The 24,977-nt window shown below is 40.4% G+C and overlaps 1 protein-coding gene across 1 annotated transcript in view; it reads right to left on the bottom strand.

Moving 5' to 3' along the window:
- Positions 1-24,977, bottom strand: part of NOSTRIN (nitric oxide synthase trafficking) — a 59,377-nt gene that overhangs the window by 7,751 nt on the left and 26,649 nt on the right. The window contains exons 4-12 of the mRNA XM_039248789.1: positions 24,775-24,837; positions 24,495-24,576; positions 21,322-21,384; positions 18,699-18,797; positions 12,906-13,031; positions 5,291-5,389; positions 5,074-5,199; positions 1,317-1,425; positions 284-372 (exon numbers count right to left, since the gene is read on the bottom strand). Of these exons, the coding sequence (XP_039104720.1) occupies positions 284-372; positions 1,317-1,425; positions 5,074-5,199; positions 5,291-5,389; positions 12,906-13,031; positions 18,699-18,797; positions 21,322-21,384; positions 24,495-24,576; positions 24,775-24,837 (856 nt within the window). The remainder of the gene's footprint in view (positions 1-283; positions 373-1,316; positions 1,426-5,073; positions 5,200-5,290; positions 5,390-12,905; positions 13,032-18,698; positions 18,798-21,321; positions 21,385-24,494; positions 24,577-24,774; positions 24,838-24,977) is intronic.

Below are 24,977 nucleotides of genomic sequence, written 5' to 3'. Positions count from 1 at the left end.
CATGGTTTCCAGGCCTTGATGGAATTATTCTATTTTGGGGGAATTCTATTTTAGGCACAATTCTTTTCCGGGAAGGACACTAAAGCAAACATTTCTAAGTAGTTGAATTGTTCCAGGTCCCTCAACTGCTGTCAAGTAGGTGAGGTAGAAGCTCTCTTACCAGATTATTCTATGTCATGAGAAAAGGGAGGCAAAGAGAGGTCAAACCGGCCCCGAAAACAAGTATTCTAAAAATAACTCTTTCATCATTAAATCTAGGAAGGTGAACTCTGCAAATATTTACCTCGTCCATTAAGGCCACTGTGATTCTTTGGCTCTCTGCATCCGAGAAGGTGGAGTCGCTCGAGTAGGATTTCAGCATTTGTTCCAAACCTGGCAATGAAATGATTCTCTCAGTCACTGCTGTCCCCCTGCCCTCGCGGTTCACAGCTGAGCGGGGCAGCCGGGGAGCTTGCGCCCAGAGGTGGAACCAGGAGGACTTCCCAGCGCCGGAGGCCTTTCTGCAGTAGTTGTTACTAAATTTTACTAAAGCAGTGGCCTGTACCTTCATTTAATGAAATTTGAGAAATGCTGGAGTTTAAAAGTATCTTGATTATTATTTGGCAAGATGAGCTTTCGAATCCTCCTTGCGAACCCAGTCCGTGGTCCATTCCCAACACTTCCCACAGTGTTGGGCTCTCCCTCGCTATGGTATTTAGGGTTCTAAACATTTCACTCTCTTGGATTTCTTGACAGGGATTACATTTCAATGGGTTGCTCTGGTCCACAGAAGAGAAGTTCCAAGTTCCAGAATCATAACTGTGGGGTCGTTTTTATTATATGTATCGCTTTAGAGCAGCGTCACATTCTGACATACCTAACTTCTTTCCTCATTACATCTAGGAGGGTGAGCTCTGCAAATATTTACCTCGTCCATTAAGGCCGCTGTGATAAACTATTCATGTGGAAGGATAGTTTAAAAAGTAACAAACAAGAAAACCAAAAGCTGCGTGCACAGTGGGTTTACCGTGTTTTAAACCAAACGAACTGTCCCTCATTCCAGCCAATTTCAGAAACACGGCAATACGCTGCGTTTTTGGAAATGGGGACATAGTGCTTCTGTAGCTCTCTCAAATAGACCAAAATGTCATTTTCAGTCTGTTTGTGCTCCCCTTTCTTCTTTCCCATTTTTCTTTATTCACACAAATTAGGTTTGACATAGGATTCTTTAAGTGAGATGGTCCCTGCCCCAGTTGGCAAAAGTGGAATCACCCTAACTCTCAGTGAATCCTCCGAGTAGAGCGCTTATCTGGCCATTCACAGACACAATGACACACCTGCCCGGTCTCTTGAGGCTTTGTCAATCTCTTTTTGCAATCTCAGGAGTTTTGATTTGATTGAAGACTCTTGTCGCTCTTTATTCATTGCATTGTTAAGATCTTCTTCCTTTAGGAAAAATAAAAAGGATGCTTAACATGTTAAAGAGCAAAAAGGGTTGTTCCTCCTGGTTCTACTGAGACTTTCACTGACAACTGTATTTAATATTAACGGGACAGGGGAAAGAGAGTAAAGAAATGAAATAAAAGCAGGATAACCCATGGTTTTATACAGATTGCTCTACTTGTTCTAGGCCTACTTACTATGAAAATATCTCGTCCACTTGTCAGTACAGAGCTGAGCACTCTCCTCAACAGAACACATTATTGTTGGAGGAAGGGCCTTACTATCGTTATTTCATAGTTCCTTGATAAGTCAATTGGTTTGTTGGATACGAATTGGTCCCCATTTGTCTTGGATCCAGTTAGAGTTCTTTCAACGTCCAACGTGGCATCATGTGTTCGCCTCGAGCCAGGACTGCCTCCCGAGTGGAACCCTTATTTGCTGTCCTGCTCTGCATCGGCTGGCTGCTGGGAGCACGTGAGCCCTTCCCAGAATGGGTCTATAATTTAGTCAGGCCTTGAAGCATAGCGTGAACAGACCTAGCAATCCAAGGCCACAGTCATTCATGGACGGTGTAGACAGGAATTGTGATTCAGCGAGTGCCAATACAGGAGAGTTTCAAGGAGGCCAGAAGACATCACCAGGATTTTTCAGTCAAGGGGAAGGAAGGCAAAGGGTACCCCGGGCAGGAGAAACGGCTCAAGCGAAAGAACAGAGGGAGAAGTGCAAACAAAACAAAACAAAACCAACAAAAACGTATCAGGAATAATCAACAGAGCAGACAGTTGCTGGAGCAAACGTAGTGAAAGGAAAAGTTGTCTTTGTAGTTTAGGCCAGAGTTTTGGGCTGAAGTACAGATTTTATCCTATAAAATGTGAGAAACTAATAATAATACCTGAGCTTTCACATACATTATTTCAAGGGTTCAATGGGGAAAAAAAGAGAATGTTAGGGTCAGGTGGGGAGGTGGCTGAATGTGAGTGTAGCAGAGGGACAGGGACCCGTGGAGAAAGAGAGGACACCAATGACTGAAGATGGCAGTTGAGGAGTCAGGACTTCTCTAATATGGAAGGAGAAAACCCGTGATCCTACAAGTTGGTGGAAAGATCAGGTTTAGATAGATCATCATGAAGAAAAGGAGGCATGAGAATTTAGAGCAAAGCAAGCAGCCTTTATAGAAATAATGAGGTCTACATAAAAATGTTCATTATTGTGAATTACATATTATAAAAGCCTATATCTTTATTACATGTGATTCTTACAACAATTCTATGAGATTGGCTTTATCTCCCCCATTTTACCTGTGACACTCAGAGACATAAATGAAGGCCCAAAAGAAACAGCTTGAAACCCCACTCCTCTGATTCCCAGTTCTCTTCCCCGTCTGCTCCTGTACATGCCTGTCCACAGTGGCCGTCACGTCCCCACATGAGCCTCAGTTGAAATGCATGGCTGCCCGCCTCCAACCCCCAGGCCTTCCTTGCTGGAGAAAGGCACATCATACTCTGGCTCCCATGCCAGTCTAGACTTCATTTGGGTCATTTGGGGACTCCTGTTTACAAATGTATTTCCAGAGATGGGTCACTACTGGATCAACTTGAGGCTAGGATATACTGCTGTCTGTTAACTTTCTTAAATTTGTCCTTCTCTTCCAAAGATTTGGGAAAGAAGATCAATATTGAAGGTGGCATTTGAAACTTTAGATACAGTCTTCTGAGCCTTATGGTGACCTTACAAATATTTTCACGCTGGTCACCAACCCCTCAATATCTGCACTCTTAGTGTTCTGTCTTACCCTAGTCCATATACATTTCTTGGCACTAGATATAAACCAGTCTACACTTATTGTCAATGTCTATAAAGTCAGAATTTGGGGGTGTTTTGCTTTGAGGATATTAAGAAAATCCCATTTACACATTTGAAGATACAATCCATTCATGTAAACAACAGATACATAATCATTAGCTTTGGTACACTGAAGTTCCATAGAAACCCAAAATTTCCATGGGCAGAGCAATTAAAGATAAACTGTCATGGCTACCTCTTTATATTTCTCTAGAAGTCTAATCAAAATTTCAAGGAGAATGACCCTTATTTTATTGACAGGTTAGTCAATAGGGGCACTTTTATAAGAGCATAACAAATATATTTTATTAACATTTTCCCATCTAAGAGGTCACCTACACTATTTAGAAGGAGAGAGAAAAAAAAAAATAGAAGAGCACTTCCCCCATCAAATCTCCCTTTCCGCTCCCATTGCTTCCTTTGTTACTGCTCTGAGTGGACGTTGCTACTGCTAATTCACTTCACCTTTGTCAGGGTAGGAAGAAAAGATTTGATGAAAGAAATAGGTGGCCACTTGCTGCTGTTTGGAGGGTGAGAAGGGATAAAACTGGTCAGGAGTCATCACTGTGCCTAATCTGACTGGCTTTTCCCCCCTCCTCATCTCTTGTTCCCTGCACAGGACTCCTGGGATGTTGACTTTAGCAATACTTTTAATCCCATAGGAGGACATGGCCAGTAGGCTAGTTCTCTATACAGGGAGAAATGAACCCTCCCCATCTGGACCTTGAAACTCTGGATGAAATATAGCAGAGGGCCCAGGGAGGAGCTGTCAGGAAGTCTTCCTGATGATTTTGGTACCTAATCATCAGCTTCTAGAACACTGCAATTAAGGCTAACAAGAGGGGAGCAGAAGACAAAATCTTTGAGACGTGATCCAAGAAGACAAAGAATTTACCCCAAGAAAACAAAGGGGTTAGATGATTGATCAGTTTTTAGCAAGTTTTATATAATAGTAGAATTACCCAAGTGCCCTCAAAATAAGCTTCTGTAATACGGTTCAAGATTTTCAAAGGCAAAGACCATGAAGAATGTTGATAATGATTCCCACATTCAAGGAATCATGCCTTTGTATAATCTCTTCCACTTAAATGTGGGCCATACTTATTGACTTAGTTCTAACAAATAGAATGCTAAGAGATGTCACTTCTGAGATTAGCTTAAGAAGATGACACTTCCTTCTTGGACACTCTAGCTCGTTCTCTTTGGATCACCAGTTCTGGGCAAAGAGACATACTGTGACATACTGTGAACTCCCCACAGGGGAGAGACCTACATGGCAAGGAGCTGGTATCTCCAGCCACCAGTCAGTGGGGACTGGAGGTTTGCCATCAGCCACATGAGCTCAGAAGCAGGTCATCTCCCAGGAGAGCCTTGACATACCTGCACTCCTGGCTGCCACCCTGCGGGTGAAGCCATACCTACATTCCTGACCCACAGAAACTGTGAGATAATAAATGCTTGTTTTAGCCAGTTATATTTGGGAGTAATTGTTGTGCAGCAATAGGCATCTAATATGATATACAGTAATTATTTACAGATCATGAAACACATCTGCCTGGCATTACTCTTGTATAGAAGACTGAGTATAAAGATCAAGTCTAGACTCTCACTTGACTTTCTTCTCTTCCAGAGAATACCAAAGACATATTTCTATTGCCCAGTTTGTAAACCACATACTGTTTTTTATATAGACTATGAAAAAATCAATACTTTCATTTACAATTGTTCTCAATTTTTTTTTCAAAATGAATCCCTCAGTATATGACTAAGGTTCCCCATTAATGGAACTGCTTTCCATTCCATACTTACAAAGTAATCGGTTAACAGGAGCTCAGATTTATTTTCTGTGGATGAAACTGCGGTTTCTTCCATGAGAGCCTGGATGTCTTTTTCAACATCTATCTTGCTGACGGCACAGTGAATCTGCGTGTGGCACTGCAAAGCCAAGGAAGCAGAACAAGGTTACCAGAGAATGCTTCCTGCCGGTTCTTACCATGCATATCAGAAATAGATTTTTACTACTCACTGTAGTCAGGGTTTGGCCAAAAACAGAAATATGTTGGGTGTACTGGTTTAAGTTATTGTATAAAAGTTTAATTCTTTCCTTCTCCAGCTCCAGGATGCTCTGAAAAGGATGGAAAATGATGTAAGGCTGGCCAGTTGTGCAAAACTAACGTTACCCACCAAGCATTGAGACACCTGAAGAAAGTCTGAGTAAACTGTCATGTTGATGCGTCTTGTTTATGTCACATCCAAGCTGCAGTGGGGGGAGACTGGTGTATTTCCTGTTTATCCTCATTTAGGGTTGGTTTAACTCACATACATTCCCCAGGCTGTTTTGGCCAGAAAGGCATATTGGCTGATGTTTTGGGTTACCTGACACTCACAATGAAAGGGGAGAAAAGGAATCATTTGAAAAGCATCTGTGGGTTCATTCTAGAGAAGGAGAGTGAAACCAAGTAAAACCCATCGCCATATCTTGGAAGTACATTTAGACACTAAATATTTTTAAAACTGTTTATACTACATACAAGGCATTCTGCTAGTCTCTGCAGGGGCAAGTGAGCTTAAGGAAACTATTTGACAAGAGTGGAACCCCAAAGTCTGATCAATTTATAATCCTGCCTAAAATTAGGTCGGGGCGGGGGTGTCAAACACCACTGTGGGAATGTAGATATATAACCTCTCCACTTTGTGCAGAATGACAAAAATTCTACTCTTAGAGTTTCATAACTTTTACCTAGGAAGGGTAAACAAAGGGATGTCGTATTTCCCTTGCTAGTCATTAAGATTTTAGAAAAAGTTAGTTATTAGACTTTGGCCACTCCCTGCTAGCTGAGCTGCTGACTGCTTGCTTTGAGGCAGTGCAGGGAAGTTCAGCAGCTAGGCATCGTGTGAGAAAGCTGGGCCAGATGGGTTTCTTGGCCACGTGGGGGAGGTGGGGGGCTGCTGAGTACGTGCTCAGAGGACTTTGGGCTTTGACAGAGGTGGCAGGTGCCCAAGACCACATGCTGTTTGTCTCATTTTTGTAAGGACACAGCTGGGCATCCCTCCTTTGTCCAGAGGCCAGGTTGGTTGCTCTCATGCCCGCTATCCACCCAACTCCATGCCGCACAATGAAGAGGACTCAGCAATAGTCTTTCATGAAGAATGCTTTGGGCAAATGGGTGGGTAGCATTTCCATAGGAAGCAGGTAGGTCAAGTCCTTCTCAAGGCCTTTGGTAGGGCGGGGGTTGTGGGGGGAGAGAGTCACAAAGATATTTGGGTTTTCCCATCTGCCTCTCTAGGCACATCTACAGGGTCTGCTGGCCTAATGCAGCATGGTGGTCCTTTATATCCCTGTGGTAGACAGCATTCACATTCAGTTGTTATTTTATCTATTGTGTATAGTCACTTTAACCTTTTTTAAAAATTCATTTACATTTTTGTAACTGTGGTAAAACTTGCATAACATAAAACTTGCCATTTTAACCAGTTTTGTTTTCAAAGTTTATTTCTGAGAGATGGCGGGGGAGGGGCAGAGAGAGAGAGGGAGACACAGAATGCGAAGCAGGCTCCAGGTGCTGAGCTGTTAGCATAGAGCTCTATGCGAGGCTCGAACTCATGAGCTGTGAGATCATGACCTAAGCTGAAGTCGTATGCTTAACCAACTGAGCCATCCAGGTGCCCCTTAACCACTTTTAAGTGTACACATCAGTGTCATTAAGTACATTCACATTGTTGTGCAACCATAATTATAATCCATCTCCAGAAATTTTTTCATCTTGCAAAAGTAAAATTCTTCAGACGTCAAACCAAATTTCTCATACCCCTTTCCCATCTCCCCTGGCAATCATCATTCTACCTTATGTCTTCTACAAGCTTGACTACCCTAGATATTTCATATGAGAGGAATCATATAGTGTTTGTCCTTTTTGTGTCTGGCTTATTTCACCTAGCATAAAGTCTTCAAGGTTCACCCATGTTGTAGCATGTGACAGAATGTCCTTCCTTTCTATGGCTGAATAATATTCTATTCTGTGTATATATCATGTTTTATTTATTGGTATATAGTCATTTTAACACTGCTATTAAATGCAAGTAATAAACAGCTCAGGCAGTAACTATGAAAATTTATGCCATCACTTGCAAATTTCAGTTCTGTGCCCAGTGTCCTGACATTTGAAGCAAGAAGCCAGAGCTCTGCTCTCCTATGACCACTTCTTTATTGAGTCAGAAGCTGTACAACTTTTGTAAGTCAGCTAAATGCCCTTGTTTCTGTTCTTGATCTCCTGAGTCTTTCTTCAATCTTGCCAGGAACCAGACTTGTGAAAGCAGTTGTGTGCCCTCAGGCTCCCAGACCTAGGATTAAAGACGCAGAAGAGTAGCCTATGCAATGTCCTGCTTCTTCCAAGGACAGGGATCTATGCCTCCTAACCAATATATAAGACAAATTCTGCTCAGTTGCTTGACCAGAGCCCAGCAATTTGAACTGGAACCATCTTCAAAAAGAGACTTTACACCTTAGAGGAAGATTCAGAAAAACAGCTGTTCCAGTTTCGCACGTGAACAAAGAACAGGAGAAAAAACAAAAGCCAGGCTGTGGGAACACATTGTGTCCTAGGGGGCAGCTGTTTCCTTATTTTGACAAGTGCTGAGCCACTAGCTTCAATCTGAGACTAGAACAACCAGTATCCCTTGGTGGTGATGGTAATGGTTAAGGGATTTTAATTACATTTCAGGGAATCATTAAAATGATCTATGTTTGCTCATGGAAAGAGGCAGAGATAAATTCCACTGTGCAAAGGGAAAATCCATATCTCATCTGATGAATTATTACTTTCCATTATTTTTTTTATTTTTGTATAAAGTGGGTGGGAGAGAAGCAAAATACTCCGGAGGACCTGAAACTCTCCTCCTGAGCTTTTACAATAGTGTGCACGTGGAGAGTGTGGTCAGAGTTAGCAGACTGGGAGTCTGTCTGGGCGCAGGCACAGTGAAAATTCATCCTCTTCATTCATTCTTTTCAGTGCTGCTGTCCTGGCAAGGACCCAAGGAATTTGGCCTGTGCTACCCAAGGAATTTGGACGGACTTCATCGAAACTGCTTTCAAAAACCGATCAAAGAAATAGCATGTCCTTTCGAGAGCAAGGGCTCACAAATTTTAGTATGCGTAGCAATCACCCAGATGCCTTCCTAAAACCATTCAGAGGTTCTGATTCGTCCCATTTAGGGATGCTTCTGCCAGGAATTGGAATTTTCACAAGCGTGCTAGCTGCTTTGAGACGTTGTCTTAGAACTATAAAGGGCCATAAAAAATTAATTTAAAATTTATTTATAATTCTTCCACCCAGAGATAACCCGTTAGCATTTTGATGTATTTCAGTCCATCTAGGTATGCGTGCATGTACGATTTTATCTTTCTAGTTATCTATCAAATTAGTCAAATTTGTACCCTGTTTTTTCACTTAACATTATACAAAAGCAATTTTTTATGGTGTTAGTCTCCAAAAACAGCATTTAATATAATCCATTTGTGGGACGGCATAGAGTGTGTTTGACTCATTTAGGCATCCTCTTATTGTTAGCCGGTTGAATTGCTTCCTCCCTTTTGTTTTTAATATATTTTGAACAGAAATTGGTTTGTTTTTCAGCTATTTTTTCAGGATGGATTTATAGAAAAAATTTATGTTTTTCAACATGGGTTCTAGGAGGGGATTAAGCCCTAATGTCCTAAGGCAACTGTTTATGCCTTATGAGTGACCATCTGCCCCCTGCATCGAGATTGGTACCAGTCACTACCCTTGGGAGAACTGGGAAAACAGTCATTCATACTATTTTCTGTGTTCTGTGGTTCAGATGAAGAATACTGGTTGAAAAAGTGAACATGTTTAATGCCGTTGACACTTACTGCAAATGACTTTCTAAAATAATTCCTTGAGTAAGTTCTGTTAGTACCAAACGTTTGGCTCATGGTAATTCTTACTAGCATGGCTATTATTTTTCAAAATATATTAAAGATTATTTCTACCAGCTGAACTGTTTTTTCCTGGAAGGTAGGAAATATAACTTGAACATAATATGATTATAAATAATAAGACTAATTTTACATGTGGCTTGTGGAATTGGTTTTATTACTTCATAATCACGCTTGAAACTTCTCATATCTCGAGATCTAGTAAACTGCCTCGAATGCAGTTCAATGAATGTTCTCTGAAAGAGTTTGCAAATCTAATTTGAAGAGTAAGAAGGGGTAAGAGGATACATTACAGGACATTTGGATGAATTCTTATACCCCATTTTTACAGAAGATTGGTGGGAGAATGGAGGAAAATATGAAGCTGAGCGACACTTGTCACATTTCCACGCCCCCCACTTATAATAAAATTCCCCTTTAATTCCACTCAGTTCACTTTTGTTATGTGTCTTTATGAATACAACACTCTACTTCTGAGTTTGTAAACAATAATGTAAACACACTGATATGTGAGTCAGCGACTTGTTGGTGTGGACTGAGTATATACAAGTCAAGGGAATACAAAGTAAGGGAATATTGGTTATGGCCAGGCGAGGATGACTTGGCAGAAGTTGTCTTGAATGGGTCTGAAGGGCTGGACTCGACTCAGGAGGCAGAAGGTAGCCCTAAAGCAGCTGTGGTGAAAGGGGGTACATGAACTAAAAGGGAGATGGGATGAAATATTGGTGGTTTCTGCCATGTTGGTAACAATAAGCCAGGACACAAGAAGGATGAAAAAAAAAGTCTTTCTTTTCTTTATGGAGATTCTGATATTGACTTAGATTCTTTCTTAAATTTTTTAAAATAAATATTTATTCATTTATTTTGAGAGAGAGAGATAGAGCATGAGTGGGGGATGGCAGACAGAGAGAATCCCAAGCAGGCTCCGCACTGTCAGTACAGGGCCTGACGTGGACTCGAATTCACAAACCATGAAATCATGACCTGAACTGAAATCAAGAGTCAGAGACTTAACTGACTGAGCCACCCAGGTGCCCTGACTTAGATTCTAATAAAAAACCTTGAGTTTAAATATTTTTAAAGCTGAGTTGAAAGGAATTAAAAAAAAAAAAGGCTTCAAGTATAATGAACATACAGTTATATTAGTTTCAGGTGTACAATATAGTGATCCAACAAATCTATACACAAGTCAGTGCTCATCATGATAAGTGTACTCTTCATTCATAGGGAGCTTCACCTATTTCACTACCATCCCCCAACCACCTCGGCTCTGGAACCACCAATTTGTTCTCTATGTTTAAGAGTCTGTGTTTTTGTTTGTCTGCAAAGACATCTTTTGAAATGTAAATGAGTGTGTATCTTGTTACCATCAGAGAGACTTTATAAACAGAGAAGATCCTTTCCATGATGCTTCAATATAAAAGTTGGGGCTGCTAAAAGGGGGATGGGCCAGAGAGGAGGTTTAGGAGGACCCTAATAGGAAGAAGGAAAACTTAGAAAAAAAGGAAAGGGACTTAGTAAGAGCCTCTGAGAAGGTAGTAATAGCAGCACCCAAGACATTTGGAAGGCAGGCTGGATGTCAGCCACTCCAGACACGCTGGCAGCCATCTCAGGTAAGAACTGTAATTACCCTCCATTGCTGGGATATAGAGAGGAGAGAAGGGTGGAGACACAGAGACATATTTTTCTCATCACCTGGAAGATGGAATGGGAGCAGCCATTTCTTTCCCATAATCTAGCAGGGCTCCCAAATCTAACAGCCTCAGTGGAGAAGCCACAAGGCCACTGAGAAGTCTCAGGGGATGAGGCAAGACCAGAGACAGGTTGGAGGGCCAGGTTTCAGATGGATAAGGTTGGAAATTAAATCCTTGGCCCTTACATCTTCATGTGAAACCTAGTCAACAAAAGCAAGGAGAGTACCAGCACGCTATGCTTGAAGGTACAAATTAAAGATAGCTTTATTCTCATTTTCTCCTCTCTGGCCTAATTTTCATCTCTCCTTTAATTTCCCCATTCTTCCCTAACTGCATCTATCCTACCTTGAAAGTGGAATACCAAGAGATTAAAGACAGCTCTTCCTTTTTTCTTGCCCAGCTCTTGTTAACGCAGAGGCAGAGAGTAGAGGTTAAGCCCGTGGCATCAGACTGCCTAGGTTGACTCTTGTTGCCATCTTGGGCAAGTTCCTTCATGTCTCTCAGCCTCCACTCCCTCACTATAAATTGAGAATAAAATTATGACCTCTTCATAATGTTGTGATGAATACAAAATATAATGCAGTGGATGTACTTAGCCCAGTGCCTGTCCATAAGCAACACCTGTGACACGTTGGCCATTATCATCTGCATGTTACTGAGCTTATCAAACTCTGTTGTGATTGCCTCTTTGCAACTCTACCTCGCTTTAAACAGGCTTTTTTTTTTTTAACTTAATATGTGGGGAAAAAATAGACCCAAACATTCATGTTCTTAACACCCAGAACTGAAAATTATTTAAGTTGGTCATATTTATGTTGACTTTAAAAATAGAGAGCTAAGCTCTTCAGATATATAGTAGTTGGAGTAACTTTTAAGCCTGGGGTTTTTTTGTTTTGTTTTGTTTATTTTTGATTTTGATCTCTGCCAGACTGTCCACAAGCTATGTGGCTGTATGTGGCCGCACTGTTGAATTCCCATTTCCCTCCTCCAACATACATTCAGTCTGTATGTATAAGTTTACAAACACACACATAAAAACACTGTCCTTTGGGGTGTGCATTTTTTAAATGCTTTAATTTACATAAAGTGTATGAATAGCATGTTTCTTTCCTTCAACATCATGTTTTTTGAGGTTAATTTGTGTTTAAATGTAGTTTTAATTAATATTTATTGCTAGATATTATATTAGTCTACTTTCTAAATTAGAGCACGTTTTTAGAGTTATTCCTCTATTGATAGGTATGAAGGTTGTATGCAACTTTTTCTTACTATGCAATTACAAACTTGTTCTGCAATGAACATTGTTATACATAATACATGCACATTTTAGTTTTACTAGATACCATCAAATAATCCTTGCTAGAGACGGACAAGATTTCTTGTTTCCCAGAAATTCTTATTTGGCAGTATGTGGCATTGCTACTTTTTAATTTTTGCCAAATGATTGAGCATCTTTTCATATGTTTGTTGGTGATTTTGATTTTCCCTTTTGTGATTTGCTTGTTCACACGTTTTAATTTTTATTGGATGATTTGCCACAATTCTTTCTTTAGATGTCTTCTTTGCAGCTTAACTGTTCACATCCCAAGTTGAGATGGTACTTTCATAATTGCTCCAGTGCCCATCACAGAGCCTGGCATACAAAGGAACCCCATAAGTGATTACTGTATAAATCAACCTCAGGCCTAAAACTCATTTCTGAGTACCTCATACTTTACTTTGACAGCACTTTTTGAGGTTAGCTGAGTGCTATTGTGTCCATTGAGAATTAGATTCTAGCCAATGACACTCAGTAAATATTCACTGGTTATGGTATCCAGGGAGAAATGGAAACAATTAGAAGTTATGTGGTTTGTCCAAAGTCACCATTAGAGTGAGGGTCCTAACCAAGGACAGAGATCATCAGGTCCTGTAACTGTCGATCCGACCTTCATATTCAAAGTCTCACAGAGCTACATGGAAGAAGAGAAAAATGTGAATGCAGAACTCACCTGGTAGCAGTTTTCTAGGGTGTTTTCCCATTTCAGTCTGGTAGCACAGCCGGCCATGTTTTTTTGGTAATAACTTTCATCTTCTTTTGCCAACTTCTCAGTCGATTTTTTCAGTTTACTGAGGAGCTGAAGGAAAAGGTCAGTGCCACATACTCATTAGCACATTTATCAAGGCCAGGTAATTTGTCATTACCTGGTAAAGAGGTGCGTACATCCAAATGAGACATTTCTCAACTCCCAGCTAAAGTCATAAACAGTAACTATAGATGACAAAATCAAAACTCTTTCTCAGAGAAAATGGGTATCAGAGCTGAAAGGAAACCTAAAGGCCTTTCAATACCATTCCTTCCTTTTAAAGTTTATTGATTTATTTTGAGAGAGAGAGAGAACAGGGGAGGGTCAGAGAGAGAAGAATCCCAAGCAGGCTCCACATCATCAGCGCAGAGCCCGATGCGGTGCTCAAACTTGTGAACTGTGAGATCATGACCTGAGCTGAAATCAAGAGTTAGACACTTAATCAACTGAACCACCCAGGTGCCCCTCCTTCAATTTTTCACATGAGGAAGTTGAGGTCCTTAAGTGTGATGTGATGGGCCCACAAGGAGTTCACCAAAGCAATGACAGGTGAGGGGAAACGAGCACAGATTAAGAATCTCCAGGTTAAGGCTGTCACCTACTAATGATTCCTGTACTCTTATTTGGTAAATCCTTGCACCCTGGCATTTCTTGCCAGGACAGGTAGAGATTATGCAAGCATGTAATTTTAGAACTGGTCCACCAGTGAAGAGTCTGAGGCAGACGCTAATGTTCACTACAAGTTATGGACGGCTTGCCAGGTGCTTTCCCCTCATCCTCCTCCCCAGTGATCTGCTCCTTCACAAAGAGCCTCTTCTTGCCCACCACAAAAAGTGGCTATCCGATTGTGAAGTCTTCTGGAAAATCAAAGTGACAAAAAACTCTCTGCACCAGGTCAATTTCAGGGTAGCTGAAATTGATTCTCAAAATGCTCAGACAAGTAATTTCACATCTTTGAGAACAGAGGAAGTTGTGTTAACACAAATGATTCTCAAACTTGAATATGCCTAGGATGGACCTGGGTGCTTATAAAACTGCAGATTTTCAGGATCCCATAGGTGCCAATACTGACTCTTTAGTTCTGTGATGGGATTGGGAAATCTGAATTTCACCACCTATTCAGATCATTCTGATGCAAATGGTCCTCAAGCCACAGTTGAAGGGGTACCAAAGATCCCTGGGACTTAAGCAGTTAGGAGTTTCAAGGACAGAGACAAAGACTTTTAAAAATGCCCTTCTTTATGCTTAAGACCATTTTGGCTTACATTTCAGTAATGAAGAACATTCAGCCAAAATGGTGACTATTAATACCACTCACTATATTATTCCAATTGATACACTAGCCATTCAACTGTCCCTCAGCTCTGATGTATGACTTACACAGGACACATTTGTTTTGTATGTCAAGTGTGATGAGCCACATTTATCTATGGAAACATGAGCTTGTGAATTTTAACCTGATAATGATATAGTAAAAAAGCTGGAAGTGTGCCATGGCCATACTTTACTAAATCATGTTCCTTAGATTCTTACTGAGAATGCTCACACTTCCAGCAATGAGAACGAAGTTACTTTTGAGATGACTACTCACGTTTATCAGCCTCCACTAGAAGCTATTGACTAGAAGTTTCTACTCAGCAAACATACAAGAAATAACCCCAAATAGATATAAAAGAAGAATATGGACTTTTATATTCTTATTTAAGGAAATTCTCAGAAACCTTTACCAAAAATATGTCAAATATTGAAGACTTTTTCCTTTCTTTCTCTAGGAACGGACATCTCCTTAATTTCTTCATCAAACATTTACTGAGTGTCACAATGTGTCATGTACTGGCTCTGGGACTAGAGAAGGAAACTAGGTAGTCTCCCCCTAGTCAGAGACTCATAGGGCCTGTGTGACCCATCCCGGAATGATACAAGGATTAGGTATCACTGGGGTGCCAAGAAGGGCACCTAAACTAGTGCAGCAGAAAAATTCAAGAGGTATTTCATTTAGGAGGTAAAACAGCAAGGTTTTATTAACTGGTAACATTCAAAAGATATAGAAAACACAGCAATAAAGAATATTTTTGGTAGAGGGAAACAATGGTTCCAATCTTAGTGTTGAGTTTGAGGTGACAGAAGGCAGTTTAGAGATGGGACGGACTGGAGATATAAATTTGGGTATGATCAGCATAGATATAGTAGCTCAAGCTTTGAAAGTATATTTATTGAGTACTGGTTACTTATTAAGTACCCAATTTTGAGAATACTGTGTTGGACCCTGGAAATATAATGCCAAATAAAACAGAATGAGTCCCCAGAGAGAAATCATCAGGAAAAGCAATATATAAAGGTCAGGCAAAAAAAGAGAAGTCCATAAAGGAGTTTAAGAAAAAAATTGCCAGAAAGAAAAAAACGAAAGAGTAAGATCTTGCTGAAATTAAGAGAATGTTGGGGCACCAGGGTGGCTCAGTTTGTTGAGTGTCTGGCTTTGGCTCAGATTGTGATCTCATGGTTCGTAAGTTCAAACCCTGCATTGGGCTCTTTCTCTATCTCCCTCCCTCTCTCAAAAATAAACATTAAAAAATTTTTAAAAAGAGAATTTTTTAGAAGGCGGAAGTCAACAATGCTTAATACTTCCAAGAAGTTAAATAAAATAAAAATCAGAAAGTACACACTGGCTTTAAAACATTTTTTTAAATGTTTTATTTACTTCTGAGAAAGAGAGAGAGACAGTGTGACCAGGGGAAGGTCAGAGAGAGAGGGAGCCACAGAATCTGAAGCAGGCTCCAAGCCCTGAGCTGTCAGCACAGAGCCCGACGCGGGACTCAAACCCACAAACTGTGAGATCATGATCCGAGTTGAAGTCAGATGCTTAACCAACTGAGCCACCCATGCGCCCCTACACTGGCTTTAGCAACAAGGATGACATTGTTTCCCAGGCAAGAACACTCTTAGTAGAATTGAGGGGAAGCTTGATTGGTATGGTTTGAGAAGTGAATCATTAGGTGAGGAAATGGAGACAGAGCACAGATAACCCTTTCAATAAATGTTATTGTAAAAAGGAGAGATGATTAAAAAATCTGGAGAGGAACAGAAACAGGGCCACAGAAAGGGGACTCCCTGCCTCTTCCCAGTCTCCCAAGACGGTGTAGGGAAGGGTGTGTTGACTGATGAGAAGCAGCTATCAGAGAGGGGTATGTTCGAGATACAGGAGAAAGGGAAATAGTCAAGAGAAGCATCTCTGAGAGGCAGGATGGGATGCAAGCACATGAAGACTGGCCTCTCCAATTGCACCTGTGACTTTAGTAGGCCGGCGGCAGAGCTGACTTCCATTTACTCTGTGAGGAAGGAGGCGAGAGAGTCAATCTGCTGAGATGGGTGGTGAGGATGGAGGTGGGAAATAGAGATTTAGAGCAGCTTCTGCTGAGAACAAGGACTACTGAGCAGGAAAACAGGAAGAACTGCTGAGCAGTGAAAAGCCAGCGCTGCTCAGGTTGGAGATGAGGGGCACGTCTCTGGGAGATGCAAAAAGTGAGTGCTGCCTTAGGTGTTCAGCCTTACCTAAAAAAAAAAAAAAAAAAAAAGCTACGAGATAACGCAATGAAGATGGTAGGGGTCTGGATAAAATGACGGCCAAAGACCATGGTTACAGGATTAGTCGGAGGAAGGCAGAGGAAGTCCACTGGCTTCAACAGCCCAGGGAAGCCGTTAATGAGGGAAGGAAAAGAAAGTCCACCATTTAGCTGCCCTGAGCTTTTCTCTTTGTTATTGCTTGACATCAGTGAAGAATAGCTTCTAATGAGGGCTCTGAATGCCTCTGACAGGCCCTGATGCTTAGCATTTGAACAGACTGGGGTTTTTCTTGCCTCCTTGGAAGCTCCGTCATTAGTCACTTCGTGTTATGATCATTTTAAACTGCAAAGATTGACATGTGAAGAAATAAGAACATTGTAAAATCTTGCTAACAATGAATTTAAGTTATTCGACTAATAGTTGTTTCAGATGAAATGATAGCGTTACTTGCAATGACAAGTTTCTTTTTCTTTTCAGAGTGTTTTGGGTTGCTGTGGTGCTGCCTGCATTTTCCTGAGGGTGACTCCATCTTTTGGGAAAGATACTATTTCATTTTTAAAAAATGTTTATTTATTATTTGAGAGAGAGACAGAGCACAGATGGGGGAGGGGCAGAGAGAGAGGGAGAGCTGTCAGCACAGATCCCGATGCAAGGCTTGAACTCATGAACTGTGAGATCATGACCTGAGCTGAAGTCAGATACTTAACCAGCTGAGCCCCCCAGGTGCCCCGTAAGATACTATTTCAAAGGTTTCCAATTTGGAGCACATACCACAAGAAGTGTGCGAGATAATCTATTATATCTCCAATACTATTTGTGTTCATTTTTATCTAAAAACAGTCATCGAGCTTACTGTTATTCAACATAAAAATCACCACTGGTGCCCACACATAGACAGTTGTGTGCTCTGGAGGGAGAATGGGGATTTCACAACCTAGGAAGCTGACAGGGGCCCGTCACACATGTCTTCACTTTCAGCATCCTGGGACATGTGGCCATCTGCATGTGTCCAGGGCGTGGGGATTTACAGAATTATCATCTAGCTTTAATTAGGTTACACACACAAAATTAACAAATGTCTTACAAAGATTTCTCCTAAGAAATTGTAGATTGACATTAGTACTGCCAATGCGAGCATAAGAAAGCCACGAGAAAATGTCAGAGCTGACGCTTTCTCTGGCTCCTGGTTATGAGTGCATCGTCGCCCACAGGAAAAGGCAAGATCTAGGACGATCTGGTGAAATCTGACAAGAAGTTAACCAGAAGGTTTAACACTATCAAGAGGAGTATGAGAAATAGGAGTTTACATTTCCTATGATCAAGGCTGAAACTTGTCCAAGTGTATGTTTTGCCTGGAAATGTCACTCAGGGTTTGTATGAGGGCATCATGATTAGCCAATCATTTAAAATACTTTTTCATCTTTATCTCACACTTCAAACACTTTTTTATGTTTTATAATGTTCATGACATATTAGTATAATGTATAAAGTGCTTTATATTGTGTACAGTATCAGTAAGGTACATTATATAATTTATTATATATGAATATATATATTTTTAATTTTGGAGGCTGAGAGATACTGAATGGGGTCCCTATCAAAAAATTTGGATGCCCTTGGTCTAATTTATCATCTGTCAATCATCCCTTTTAAAAATATATGTGGACCACAGGGCGCCTGGGTGGCTCAGCCAGTTAAGTGTCAGACTTTGGCTCAGGACATGATCTTGAGGTCTGTGAGTTCTGTGCTGACAGCTTGGAGCCTGGAGCCTGCTTTGGATTCTTTGTCTCCCTCTGTCTCTGCCCCTCCTTTGCTCACACTCTGTCTCTCTCTCTCTGTCTCATAAATGAACATACACACACACACACACACACATATACATATATGTATATAAAGAGAGAGACAGTAAATAATCTCATAATATTAGAGAAAGTAAATCTCTCTTGTAAGTAAACATTTATATATATATTTAGAGAGAGAGAGAGAGAGAAGTGAGAGCAGGAATGATTTAGAATCCCTCTCCTGTCCTACCACATGACAGCTCTGCAGAGACTGCACACAGAGCAGAGAATCAGCCAGTTCTCTTGTGTTCAGAGCTCAGAGTAGGAAACCCATTGGTCTCCAAGCCACATGCAAGCAGCGGTCAAGACAGGTTACCTTCTGCTTCTCCTTCTTAGTCACAGTTTGCTTGGAGCTTTCTACAAGCTGGGAAAGTGCTTCATGCTTTTTGGTACTAACCATTAATTTCTTTTTGGCCTAGAGTCAAAAATACACAAAAACAAACAAACAAACAAACCAAAAAGAGATCAGAAACGAATGTCGAGGGAAAAATTCTTCTGTTTTGGAACAAGTTGTGTTCATGTGTTAGCTTAAATGATTGTGTATTTTGAGAATTTCATTTCTGCCCTCACCTCAAAATCTGCCTACAATAAAACAGTGGCTAATATTTTCCCCTGAAAACACTGTATATTTTTCATTATAGCAAGTATACTCGAGAGGATTACACATTTCTCCAAATCACAAAGACCTATGAGCCTCCAATACATTGTTCTAGGTCGCATATGACGGGAACAGCTTCACCACAAAAACATCACAACACACGTGGAAGACTGCCTGCGTCATTTTAAAAATCAACCTGGGCCACAACTGAGGTCATTTTAAGATGCTCCCTTAAAGCAAAGGGGAGATTTTGCCCCTGATGTCCTGGGCATTTGCCTGGCATCCTGTGAAATGATCTGCATTTGCAGTGGGGGACAAGGAATTGGGAAGGAAGAAGCGTTCAAAGTCCCCCCTACTGGGTTGGTGCCTTAAACCTCAAGGTGGGTTTCGAGTCAGGTGATCATTTCCTATTCTACACAGTTCCAACTTGGCAGAAGACGCTGCTCCAGAGATAAAATAAACAAACAGAACTTGGTTTGAGTTGGATCCAGCCTGCTCAGCAACTGGGTTGATTGGAAGACAGTTTAGTTTTTCACCTACGGTTGCAAGGACTGCAAAAACCAGGTAATGAAGGGAAAAGTTCAGTTCCCTCTCTCTAAAGAGAGGCAAGACCTTCGGAATGTTTCTAAACCTATGAAGGCTCCGCAAAAGGGAATTCAAGGAACAGGAAGCCACTGCCCCTCTCTCTCTGCCTCCAGTCAGTCACATGCCAGTGGAAAAATGAGAGCGTGAGGGAAGAGCATTTGGTCCTTTAAGGCTTCCACTTCCATCTCCCAAATAGATGGCACCTCCATTACATGCGGAAACCCTTTGATTGTAGCTGGGGAGAAAATTATTTGAGCTCAAGAATTTTATGTTCCCTAATTTCTCTGTCACTCTTCATAAAAAAATAAAATCATTTTATTTAGAAAAATTACTTGCTGGAAACTGGGAAAGAATAAAAGATGCTTCTTTTGTTCTTGACAGCAATTACAGCTGCTGAACCCGGTTTCTCTCTTTGGGTTCGTTATATTGAGTTTCCTGTGAAAGCTGAATATTTAGAGAATGGAGTTTTAAACACAAAGTCTGTTTAAGAAAGCTCATAAAATCAAGAGCAAAACTAAAAACACATGACTGGATGCTGATTATAAGACTTTTAAACATTTATTATAAAAGTGATTCTCATGAGCATCTACTGTGGGTATAGAAATTCATTTTGCTCAAACATTTCTTAATGTCCTTAGTCTTATGGAGTCATTGGTTTCAGCAGGAGCTTCAAAGGCAACCCTGAGGGGTGAGTTGGGGCTGCCTTATTTTTGAGGGCCTCTCTAGTCATTTGCCACTAGCATCTGTCTACTGGGGAAAGTTCTCTTTGGAGATGAAAAAAGAGTTCAGCTTTGGAAGCACAAGTTCTCATATAATGGATCACTGGGTTTTCTTAGCAGATTCCCTCTGCACTGGTTTCTAGTTCTTTCTACTTGAATTCCTCCTAAACCAGATTATTCTAGAATTATCTTCTGTACATATGTATGGGTTCCATCTGTTATTCTCTCTGCCTGAGAACCTATAATGATATGCTCTATATTCTCACACCAGATCATAATTCCTCTGCCTAGAATTCATTTACTGTTTCCTGCACATATGTTATCTAGCCAACTACATTTTAAATTACTTGAAAATAGGAACCATATTTTAGTACAGTGTGGACTACAAGAAGTGGACGATACATATTTGTGGAATCGATATATGTGTTCCTCTTTACACATTGCTACCCACCCCGCACGGTACTCCTGTCACTAGTGAGACAGAGATCACAAACGCCCTTCTATGAATGATAAATCCAAAACTCAGATAGTATTTGTCACTTGCCCTAAGTTACAGATTATAAAGAGAGGCAGTCAGTGTAGCGTAATGGATAATAGCAGTGTAGTGTAATGGATAATACAATGACTTGTAAAATTCTTGGTCAACCATTAACCAGATGTAGGCAAATGATTTACTTCTCTGTGCCTCAGTTTCCCCACCCATCTGTCAAATGGAAAAATACAGGTCACAGTCCACATTGGGTTGGTTTTTTTTTGGGGGGGGGGTTTGTGATGACTAAATATAAATATATAGCATGTGACATACAACAAATGCTATGTCTATTAGCTAGAAATAATAACCATATTTAGACCCCTACTTTTCTGTTGGATTAGCTGAAAGATGTATCTATTTAATAACTCAGGTGAAGAAACATGTTTCAAATCAGTTAGCCTTGAGAAAGACTAACACTAAAACACATGATCACATTCGTGCATAGGCAAAAAGGTTCAATCCTAAAAACTGAGTTCACATAAAAGACATTTGTATGTATACTTGCCTTGATTTGTTGATTCCAGTTGCTAATGACAAGATTTGCTGCCTTTTCAACTTCATTATCAAGCTATGAACAGAAAAAAAGAAAAGCGAATTTTTTTCCCTCTCTTTTTGCCAGGTCATGTGCTGATTTATAAATTCTGGCACGATCACAATCACAATTCATAGGAATTTCAAAATCCTGAAGAAAGTAGCCAAACTATCTTTTCCCCGTGACAAAAATCTCTTGACGGGACTTAACTTGAGTGCATTTGGTAAAATAATGATTTTTGAGTAAACAATGTAACTATATAAAAACTTGTAGAAACAACATAAAAGTGTACAATCTGTGTGGAGGGGGTCTTGCAGAATCTGATGTCACATTTGCTCCCATTGGTTCTTCCACATCATTTCACATGACCCAACTTCTAGCACCATGACAGTCTGTAATGGTCCTGGCAGTACTAATTTCACTAAGTGTCTCATTGCCCCTGAAATGAATACTGTTTTAATTGTAAAGAGATTAAATTCTTTAAAAAACTTAAAAAAAATTTTTTTTATTTGAGAGACAGAGAGAGCGCGTGCACAAGCATGCACAAGTGGGGGAGAGGGGCAGAGAGAGAGAGAATCATAAGCAGTCTTCACATTCAGTGCACAGCCCCACCTGGGACTCCATCCCTTGACCCTGGGATCATAACCTGAGCCCAAATCAGGAGTCAGATACTCAACGGAGCCACCCAGGTGCCCCTCAAAGAGACTGATTTCTTAATCATAACTAACTTTTCTCCTGCTTTTCAACAGCCAAAAGGACAATAATAATAATGATAAAAATGCACCTGGCCAATGCCCCAAGGAGATCAGACTTCAGTGAAGGCAAAACTTATTTTTCCTTGACCATCGACTTTTTTTTGCAGGCCCACAGATCAGCTGTCACTCAACCACACTGAGACCTAGAAACATTGCACTTTTATTTTTTCCAGCTGATTAAATTTGGAATATACAATTTATGTAACAAATACGATGAAAATAATTTTGTGTATTATGTCACTTTTGACTCTATGTGAAATGTGGAACAAGTTCACTAAAAAAAATGCTCATCTTTCATCTTCTGTGAGAGAGTGAGTGGGATGGTGGGGGTGCAGTGAGGAGAAGCAGGGCCGAAATGCCGACTTCGAACTGGACCAGCAGTTTGGGGATCATGGAATGAATTATCCAAAGCACTGTGATAATAATGAGAATGTTGCTGTGCCTAATTTACGGTAAGTACTAAGGAAATGCCAGTGATTATCATATAAATACGGGATATGAGAAATATTTTGTAATTAATGAAATATAGACTGGTATTCAGTTTTTATTAAGTTGGTTTGCAAAGGTGGAAGATTATATTACTTTGTAGTAATTACTGTAAATTTCCCCCATCACCCCAGCCCTCGGTAGAACATCCATTCTGGTAAAAACACACATAGGTTCACACAAACATCAATCCATTTCCTGACTCAGTTTAACAAATTTGAATAAAAATGTTTTTGGATCATTGCTCTTCCATCAGGGCTTTTACAAATTCCCTCATCTTACTAACATTACCTTTAGGACCTGCTCTATTGGGCTGAGGTCACTTGAAACTCTCCCTTGCCATCACCTCTTTCCTTCACAAGGATCTCTATCACTGCCTCTTACCTGCATCTGGCCTGGAAACAAACAAGTGACCATGACCTCACCCCTGTCAGAGCTAAGCAGCATTTATAAAATACCCCTTCACATCACCTGAAAATATATGTTAAAGTACTTAAAAACTGTCTGACACACAAAGAAAATGAAAAAGAGGGGCACCTGGGTGGCTAAGTCAGTTAAGCAGCCGACCCCGGCTCAGGTCATGATCTCTCGTGGTTCACGAGTTCAAGCCCTGCATCAAGCTCTGTGCTGACAGCTCAGAGCCTGGAGCCCGTTTTGGATTCTGTTTCTCCCTCTCTCTCTGCTCCTCCTCTGCTCATGCTCTGTTTCTTTCTCTCTCAAAAATAAGTTTAAGAAAAAAAAGAAAACAAAAAAGAATCACAGATGAAACTGTTCTGGAAGGAAAGGTACACAGGAAGACTAGAGAAAACACTATACAAGAGGACCAGGTGCCCTGAAAGAATTTAGTTGTTCTCTCTCCTTTTTATTATTTCTAATTTTAAGGTTATATGAGGACTATACCTATTATTGCCTTTACCTAATCCCAAGCTGTTAAGCACAGAAAAGCCTGTCTTATTAAAAATTGCGTTTATAATGGAAAGAGCCTAAGTGTCCATCAACAGATGAATGGATCAAGAAGATGTGGTTTATCTATACCATGGAATACTACATGGCAATGAGAAACAATGAAATCTGGCCATGTGTAGCAACATGGATGGACCTTGAGGGTGTTATGCTGAGCGAAATAAGTCAGGCAGAGAAGGACAAATATCATATGTTTGCACGTATAGGAGGATTAGGAGGAACTTGACGGAGGAACAAGGGGGAGAAGAAGGGCAGAAATGGTGGGGGAAAGGGAGAGAGGCAAACCATGAGAGACTCTTGAATGCTGACAAAAACTGAGGACTGATGGATGTGGGGGGGAGGAGGGGATGGACATGGAGGAGGGCACTTGTGGGGATGAGCACTGAGTGTTATGTGGAAACTAATTTGACAATAAACTATTTGTAAAAAAAAAAATTGCGTTTATAATTTTTCCATTTACAAAAGGAATGTCTGTTCATTGAAAAGCAATGTAAATACAAAAAGCACCAAAAAATGAGTTGAAAATAACCTTGAATTCCACTATTTAGATATAATTCTTATTAATATTCTTAGGAGGTTCTTCCGGAATTTTTTCTATTCATGTATGAATATATTTACAAATACTTTACAAAACTGAGATCAAATTTTTATTGAATACTACATAGTGAAAAAATTTCCATGTCATTAAATTCTTCTATAATAAGATTTTTAATGCTTGATTAATATGCCATTACTTCAAATTATCATACTTTATTTTAGGATGGTAAAGACATTTCTAGTTTTTCATTGTTATAAACAATGCTTTAACAAACATCTTCATAGAGAAATCTTGAGTTTGTGTTTCTTTTCCTGACAAATTCCTGAAACTTAGCATCACTTTCAATCACTGTTTGTTCCTAGGGTCAAAGACACAAATCTTGCTTTAAGATAGATTTGACTCACTGATTTTCTCTTCTTTTCATGTACGCTCAGGACTTGATGAGTTGGTTTTATTGCTTCCAACTCGATTGCTTTGCCAAGTTTTCTGGAAATAGAACATAAAAAACACACAAACACAGTATTAGGACTTATATCTACTTTCCAAATTATTTTCTGGGGAAATAAAATGGTGTGTTCCAGTCTGTCGTTCAGGGCAAGTTTGAAACAGACTATTTGTAGCACACCCACTTTAAATATTTATGCCTCCCTTGGGGTTGGAGTGAGCTGGGGTGGGTGCACTCACTGATGCAGGTCCGCGGCAGATTTCATGCCCTCCGAGACCCAGGCCCAGGCACTGACGAGACAGCTGGAGGCAAAAACAGGGGAGCACAGAGTGGGTGTCATTTTCCCGGTAACATCTGAGAAATACAGCATCCCGTCTGAGTCACTGCATTCAGCAATTGCACTCATTTCCCTAATCTTACTTCAATTTGTCCATGGGGTTAA

The sequence above is a fragment of the Hyaena hyaena genome, unplaced genomic scaffold, assembly GCF_003009895.1.
Source record: "Hyaena hyaena isolate Hyena2069 unplaced genomic scaffold, ASM300989v1 scaffold_317, whole genome shotgun sequence".
NCBI lineage: Eukaryota > Metazoa > Chordata > Mammalia > Carnivora > Hyaenidae > Hyaena > Hyaena hyaena.
This window is presented reverse-complemented; position numbering and strand designations above follow the sequence as displayed.